General features: G+C 44.0%; 1 protein-coding gene across 1 annotated transcript; it reads right to left on the bottom strand.

Annotated features, from left to right (window-relative positions):
• Positions 1–660: 660 nt before the first annotated feature.
• LOC109735039 (uncharacterized) lies at positions 661–6,999 on the bottom strand. The gene is made up of 12 exons (XM_020294231.3): positions 6,659–6,999; positions 6,026–6,300; positions 5,833–5,913; positions 4,567–4,662; positions 4,360–4,443; positions 4,204–4,273; positions 4,046–4,128; positions 1,992–2,071; positions 1,805–1,903; positions 1,476–1,572; positions 1,060–1,149; positions 661–961 (listed from the first exon to the last, which is right to left on the bottom strand). The coding sequence occupies exons 2-12, from the start codon at positions 6,275–6,277 to the stop codon at positions 923–925; spliced, it is 1,071 nt and encodes a 356-aa protein (XP_020149820.1). The 5' UTR covers positions 6,278–6,300; positions 6,659–6,999; the 3' UTR covers positions 661–922.
• Between the last annotated feature and the right edge of the window lie 732 nt (positions 7,000–7,731).

Genomic DNA, 7,731 nt, shown 5'->3' on the forward strand with positions numbered 1-7,731 from the left:
AACATGGCATGCAGGGAGCTCGGCCGAGGCGGGCCATGTGCCGCTCGCTCTAGAGCCGCAGCAGCTCGTGACCAACACAGGCAGAGGCCGGCAGGAACAGGGGAAAGCAGCAGGGGATGGCAATAATGCCGCACCCATCACTCACCCCTCTCTTTCCTCCAAGCAGCGGTGCACACGCACTGTCGTACGCCCCGGCCTGCACGGACGTACCCCCAGCACGGCCGCCCCCTATAGACCTACCCTACCCGGGACCCCTCCCCCACAGCGCCATGTGTAGCCGTCCGCCAGCCTGCACCTCACCTCCCCTAGTCACCTCAGCCAGGCCATCCCAGCCCAACCAGTGAAAAAATCTGCGTGCGCGCCAACGGCAATCATAACTCCTACCACGGGAGATTCATTCATGGGGATGCTGACCCGAGCGAGGCCCTGGGCAAGCAAGGCAAGGCAGCACAGGGACCCCGGCAATGATAAGTTCTTGGACGCAATGAGATGGGTGGGCAGAGCTCGACGGATGGCCAGGGAGACGGGACGAGACGAGACCCGACGACGATGTGATCGTTCCTTCTTCCTGCGGCGGTTGGGCGACAACGACCCTTGTACAAGAGATTTATTCCCGCCTGATCGCATGTCGGGGTCGTAATTAGGCAAGAAACGGACGTGTAATACAACAACAAACTCTTTTGCACTGTGTGCATCATCGCTGCAGTTTCGTACCATTGTCCAACTCAAAACTGATGGACCAACTCGTTTGATTGACGGGTACGCAAAATCGCTTCAAATCAGGGGGTTCGATTCGGGAATGTCGTCGTTACACCGGCCAAGGACTCGAACATGATACTACTCTACAGCAAGTAATTTCCGAGGAACGGAACGGAACAGAAACAGAGACGAACTTTGTGGGTGAAGCGAGCGCGGCGCCAAATCACAGGAAAAACCTTCTCCTGCTCGTGTCCAGGTCGGGCTGCAAATGGCAAACAAGGTTCCGGGTTATGTCACGGGGATTCATAGTGTAGCGAGGAGCATGGAATGGTGAGTGGATGATGATGATAGTAGTAGTACCTTGTGAACCCACTCGTACTCCCCGCTTTTCGTGTCGAAGGTGCCGTGTTGCAATGTGAGCAGCTTGAGGGTGAACCGAGGGCCGCATTCCTATACCATCAATAAAGTTCAGGGTAACTGATAAAAGCGGACGAGGTAGAGAAAGATTGCTATTCTACAATGGGTTCCATCAGCAGTAGTCAAATAGCGTCATCGCTAACATGTTACGGGCAAGATAGTCAAGGTTCATGGACTTGTGGGTTTTCACCTAGTATGAACATTTTTCTTTGGAAAACAACCATCACTATCTAAACATATGCAACATAGAAAGTTTGCGAGGACTTGGTCCTTTCAAGGTTGGTCGATTACAGTATTGTCAATGAAAATTCTTGCAACCACATAAAAAACTCTGGTATGGAGTAGTGTATCTCAAGTACCTGAAGGCGACAGTTTATTTGCTTCTCAGTTTTGGTTTCACCCTTCGATTTCTTGTCCTTTGAAACGATTTTCTTTTCTTTCTCCTCAAAGATGTACCTATAGTGAGGAATTGCAGATCATTAATATTCAAATGCTGAAGGTAAATTAGTATGCAGAAGAACAAACTTGCGACACCGTTATAACACACTACTGCTTGCATTGCACATTTGCGCCTGTGGTGCTACAAGTATATAAACTATTGTATATCATGAAAACCAAAATTTTCACATCTCTAAAATGATAATACCATGCTTTTGACTCTATTGTGTTTTCATATATATATATTCACCTGTGATGACGGAAAAATATATAGTCTCGCTGATTGTGGAAGGTCACAACTCGGCGGCCGCGGAAATTTGGGTCTTGAGGGAAGAGAGATTGGATCATCCTGAATAAACAACAGGGGAAAGTAGACGTGTTAACAACATGAATATAAGGCCGTCCTTTTGTAAAAGGAGTGCATATTCTTGAATCACCTCCCAACACGATGACCAAGGCGCGTAGTAAAATTGTTCAACACCAACTCTGGCTTATGACTTGTAGGGTTCCCATGGTTCTGTCGTACAAAGAGAGATAAACCAAAATGTTAAATGAAGGAAATCTTGAATGGTCAGTAGTAAAAGTTTCAAGTAAACTAGCTTTATACAGCAATAAACTGCAAAATACCCAACAAGACATATTGTCATATATAACAAGAGCACACAAAAATACAAATATTGTGATTACAGAAAATTAGTGAATATCAAGATGTCCTATCTTATTACACTTTTCAGTGTCCCATCAATCTAGAAGATCATCTACATAGCCATGAACTGATGAGCCCAACTCCGTTGCAATAAGTACAAATCAAAAGCTGTAAAGCATGGCAAAATTAAAACGGCAACGTGGATATGTCAGACAGAGACATGGACAAGTCTCTAGCAGACATGCCATATGACACCGAACATTGACATATGCAAATCTGTCTTGCGTAGACAAAAGTAACACGTCTAAGACAAACTAGAGACAGGCTAGAGACAAGAGACAAGCTAGAGACAAGGAGGATGATCAATTGATGGCAACTTGACTTTTTTGTTTAGGTTAAATGAACCTTTAGTTCAAAAGGTAAGCGGTGTAATATATGTATTTGTGACATAACCGTTCCCAACTGCGGGTGCTATCTGAGCCACACGATCAAATTTGAAGACTTGTTTTTCGAAGAATCAAACAAAGACTTATTAACAAAAACATTGCACAGTTGATTCTAACACTTCTGCCTAACTACAAAGTACTAACACAGCAGGAGTCTCATAGAAAACGGAGAACATAGCATTGTCGAATAAAGCAATCCTCCTTCCAGCGCATAGAATACTATTATAAATGTATAATGCAGTTCCTTCTAATAAATCTAGAATAACGGAGAACAATAGGACTTTTTTCTAAATCTATAAAAACAAAAACAATGTTCTTATATGCAGCTAACAAGGTGAAGATCTTATATAACCCAGGACAAGCAGAAAGTAGCATATATATTGATCTTTAGTCACTATAACAGACAAAACAGTAAGCAAACAACCATCTTGTTGTAAAAAATCAATCTGACAAGATAAGCCACTTCACATTTTCTAAATTGCCGCACAGGTTTGAAAACCCGGAACAGGAAGGAGAGGCTTTATGTCCTTCTATGCAGTACACAGAAGTTGCTTATGGGGTCACAATTGACAGCTTTAACACATCAAATAGTCATGCCAATTATAAAAATATAAAAGTAATATGGGATTATCAGCACAGAAGATGGGTCCTTTCAACAATCAACTAGCACTAGCTTGCCCTTGTGCGCACTAGTTATTATAGAGGAGAAATTAAAGGTCCCGCTCTTCACACAGCAACTAAAATTTCAAGAGAAGACAGCTTAGCACGCAGGGCACAGCATTCCTGCACTGTTCCCTTTGGAGAAAGATTATGCTAGGTGACTACAAAAAATGGTTAGTGGTGACTTGGTTATCATGTTTAACAATACTAAGTAGTTTCATAGCAATAAGGTAGAGGGAAGAGAAATGCTCAAGACTAGGTCTCAGTCATTATGACTGCTGAACTGCTAGATGTCAGTAAGTGATAACAATACAGCACTTCAACAAATTCTTCACAAATTTATGGGTCCTTATTTCGGTATTTCCAGTAAAAGCTCAAACAGTTTATCTAAGTAAGAGACTGAGAGTATGCAGTTATGCTCACCAGTTAGACTAGATCTTGTTGAGTGACTAGTAAACCTCTACCCAAGAACTCCTTATTTCGGTATTTCCAGTAAAAGCTCAAACAGTTTATCTAAGTAAGAGACTGAGAGTATGCAGTTATGCTCACTAGCTGACTAGATCTTGTTGAGTGACTAGTAAACCTCTACTCAAGAACTATGGATTGCAAAGAAGACATAAGTAAGGAAATGCACACAAGCAAACAAAAATGGAAATCACACATGTAATAACTTGACATGAAAGAAGATATACTAAAAACTACGGTGTTAATATTAGTATAAAAAGTACAGATATAGTACCTTTATATCCTTCCGCAGAACGAGCTTGGATAGCTTAAAATGTGCAGTAGGGCCCTCAGGTAGGTTGATGATCAGCAGCGCATCTGTTACACAAATGCCAACACAAGATGTCAGAAACAAGAACATTAAAAAAGACAAAAAAAATGATGACTTCTAACCAGGTTCCCGTCGATTTGTGTGGACAACCATGACTGAAGTGAACTCTCTGTTATTTGCATATTCCACAATCTGACAATAACAGTGTGTTACTATGGATATGAAGACATAACTAACTGGACTAAATGAATGGAACGTAACATGAGAACTCATCATACTTTCTTGAGGTCATAAGTTCCTCTATTAACATATTGAGCATTTGGAATCACTTGCATTAACTCCTTAATAAAAGCAGGTCCTCTCTGTCAACATACGGAGCAGAAAGTACAACGTTAGATAACAAAATCTTGTTACAAGTTATCAAATTATCACAGATTCAGAATATCGAGCACATAATCAGTGATGAGGAGGTAAAAAATGCATACCCCTGAATTGAAGCGGCATGTGGTAATCAATACTTTCGGGGTTACTACTTGTTTAAGCACTGCATTGAATTCATCAGCATCATTCCCTGCAAACAGCTGCACACAGGAACTATTATTAGAACATATGCAAACCTGGTAGAGCTGAGACACTAGCCTAAATAAGCATTCGTCCACAGAGAGAATTACGTAATAGATATATCAGAGTCAAGACAGTGGTAGTGATCAAAATATAACATGTCCTAACAGACCTAACAGAGATGCTTAATGCTTTCATAGCGTATTTCACTGACATTGAGGTAAGAAGTCAGCAAGATGATCAGAAAAATACTGGTTTTGGTTCTAAAGCAATGAAAATGGAGTATTCAGCAACTACAAAGCAGCTATAAATATAATTGTACTGTATTGATATTAATAATAACAGAAGAATGTGAATGTGTACATTGCATCATACAAAAAAATTGTCAATTGTAATGACACCCACTATAACAGCATCACAAGCATAGCAAATCTAACTTCGGACCTGTTAATTAACAATAACTGCTGTAATTGTTCACCCAATATATGTAATTATAAGTGTGATATTACTAAACATCTGAATACTACAGAAGCAATCTGTATTATTAACATGCTACTAGAGAAGAGATTCTGGAAATCCATAAGTACTCTATCTATCGCAATGCAATGGTACCATATGTGTCATGTTAATGTTATAAAAGTGACATGTGTACACCAATTGTGCAGGTTAATAACAAGAATTAAGCACAATACTGCAGCACCAAAACACAAATTCTGACCAAAATCTCCAGCAGCCAAATGTTTGCTTTTACTTGAGCTTGAAAACAATCCACTAAGCAAAGCAGCCCAGTCAACGAACGGTAACCACCCAAATGCACACCTAACATCACCCAGCCATATCAAAGAAAGAAATTTCTCCCTCCAAAATCATGTCCATACCTACTCTCTCATATTTAGTCATGCTATCAGAAATAAGAAGCTACTAGTTCTGTTGTTCGCTTAAACCAAACACAGCATAAGCACCCTTAGATTCGATGATCCAAAGAAATCTCTCCCTCCAAAATCATGTCCATACCTACTCCCTCATATTTAGTCATGCTATCAGAAATAAGAAGCTACTAGTTCTGTTGTTCGCTTAAACCAAACATAGCATAAGCACCCTTAGATTCGATGTTCCAATCATTTCAATAGTACCAACAGTTGCACTGATTATACTGATAAATTCAGCAGCAGAGAAGGCATCGTACAAACCTCCTGGTCGTCAGGCCGGCAGACGGTCTCGTCGGGCTCCCTGGTGTTCTCGATCGTCCGGGGCACCTGCTTCTCCGGCACCTGCAAACACCCAATCGCGCCCAAGGACCGTCAGAATCCATCCAGAGCCTCGCGCCCCACGGGAAAATTCGTTTCTGGGGAGGGGAAGAAGGGGGGAGGAGATGACGCTTGCCTCCTCGCCGAGCTCGGCGGCGCGCTGGGCGGCCTGGCCGCGCTCGCGGCCGAGCCTGCGCTTCTGGGCCTTCTTCTCGCGCTTGAGCTTGGCGTACACCTCGCTGCGCTTCTCCTTGTTCCTGATCTCCGACGGCAGGGGCGGTGCCGGCTTCTCCTCCTTGGGCCTCTTGTCCCTCCGCCCCCTCCTCTCCCCCTCGTCTGCCGCCTCGTCGCCGTCGGGCTGCCTCCGCTTCCTGTCCTCCCTTGCCATCGCCTTCGCCGTTCTAGGTTGTTCTGCGCGGGGGATGACATAGCAATAGAACATCAGTATATATGGTCCAGGCATAGCAATCTGCAGCAAGCAATCATGCAATGTAGAGCACAAAATGCAGCAAGTATTCATCAATAAATAGCCACCGTACAGGAACACATGACAATGTGTGGCAACGCTATCAAAATTTCATCCGCTTCACATCAATATACAACAATATCTCAAGCAGTATGCATCATCCCATCAAAATTTCATCCACTTTACATCATCAATATTAGACAACAATATGACAGAGCAAAAATATATAAAAAATCCATCCTCTTTCTATCTGTACAGGAGGTGGGAGGGGAATGGGGAGCGGGAGGAAGGGGGAGCAGCTACCTTGGAGAACGGAGGGAGGGGGTCGCGGCGGGGCAGTGGGATGCGTCGCCGGCGGCCCTTGCTGGTTCAGTGGTCCACGCGAGTTGTTGAGGCGGGGAGGCGGAGGGAGGAGGTCCGGCGAGCAGTGGCGGAGGAGGAGGTCGCGGCGGTGAGGCGGACGCGGGAGGCGGCGTCGGCGGCTTGGCGCGCGGCGGTGGAGGGGCGGCGGCGGCTAGGAACCCTAGCTGCCGCTCGGGTTTATGGGGATCGAGCAGGGGTGTTCTGGACGAAACACAGCCTAGGGCACCGCGGCGGCGGGTTTGGGATTAGAGGAAGACTCGCGTGAGACTACTGGGCCGTGCATCGATGGCGTGGGCTGATATTGCCTTTGTATTTTTTTTCTTGTTCTTTTTTATGGTTACTAAAATTTGTCAACTGTTTCTAAAAAAAAATTTGTCAACTGTGAAGCAATCAAAAGAATCTCTACCCCTAAAATTTGTAAACCATAAGTACTGTTATTCCTTCTATATATTTTTGTTGTGTCCCTTATATCAACCTTTAGTAGCATATATATATAGGAAACTTATATTCATCGTGGTTCGGTATCTCTTCTATCAACCTTTGCTAGCATCGGGGCCGGATGGGTTTACAAGTCAGTTCTATGCATCTTGTTGGAGCATCATTAAGGGAGACTTTATGAAGGCTATGAACTGCTTCTACAATGGGGACATCCGAGGCTTAGCTGCGATCAACAAGGCAATGGTCACTCTTTTGCCCAAGATGGACGGTGCTTTGGAGGTGGCTGATTTTAGGCCGATTAGCCTCATCCATGGGGCAATAAAGATCTTTGAGAAGGTTCTCGCTTGCAGGTTGGTGACGCAGCTGCCGAAGCTCGTGGGAAATCACCAAAGTGCTTTCGTCAAGGGAAGATCGTTGCATGACAACTTCATGTTGGTCCAAAGCACGGCTCGAAGGCTTAATGCTCTAAGAATGCCTACAGTGTTGCTTAAGCTCGATATCTCGAAGGCATTCGACTCTGTGCAATGGCCCTTCTTGGTCGAGGTGATGCAACAACTTGGTTTCGGCCCAAGGTG

The sequence above is a fragment of the Aegilops tauschii genome, chromosome 7, assembly GCF_002575655.3.
Source record: "Aegilops tauschii subsp. strangulata cultivar AL8/78 chromosome 7, Aet v6.0, whole genome shotgun sequence".
Classification (NCBI taxonomy): Eukaryota; Viridiplantae; Streptophyta; class Magnoliopsida; order Poales; family Poaceae; genus Aegilops; species Aegilops tauschii.

Excerpts from the sequence above, each read along its gene's own strand:
- LOC109735039 (XM_020294231.3), bottom strand. The coding sequence starts at position 6,277 with ATGGCAAGGGAGGACAGGAAGCGGAGGCAGCCCGACGGCGACGAGGCG. Across the intron at positions 4,444-4,566 it reads CATGCCGCTTCAATTCAGGG|AGAGGACCTGCTTTTATTAA; the intron begins GTATGCATTTTT and ends GTATGTTGACAG. Across the intron at positions 4,274-4,359 it reads GAACTTATGACCTCAAGAAA|ATTGTGGAATATGCAAATAA; the intron begins GTATGATGAGTT and ends TGTTATTGTCAG.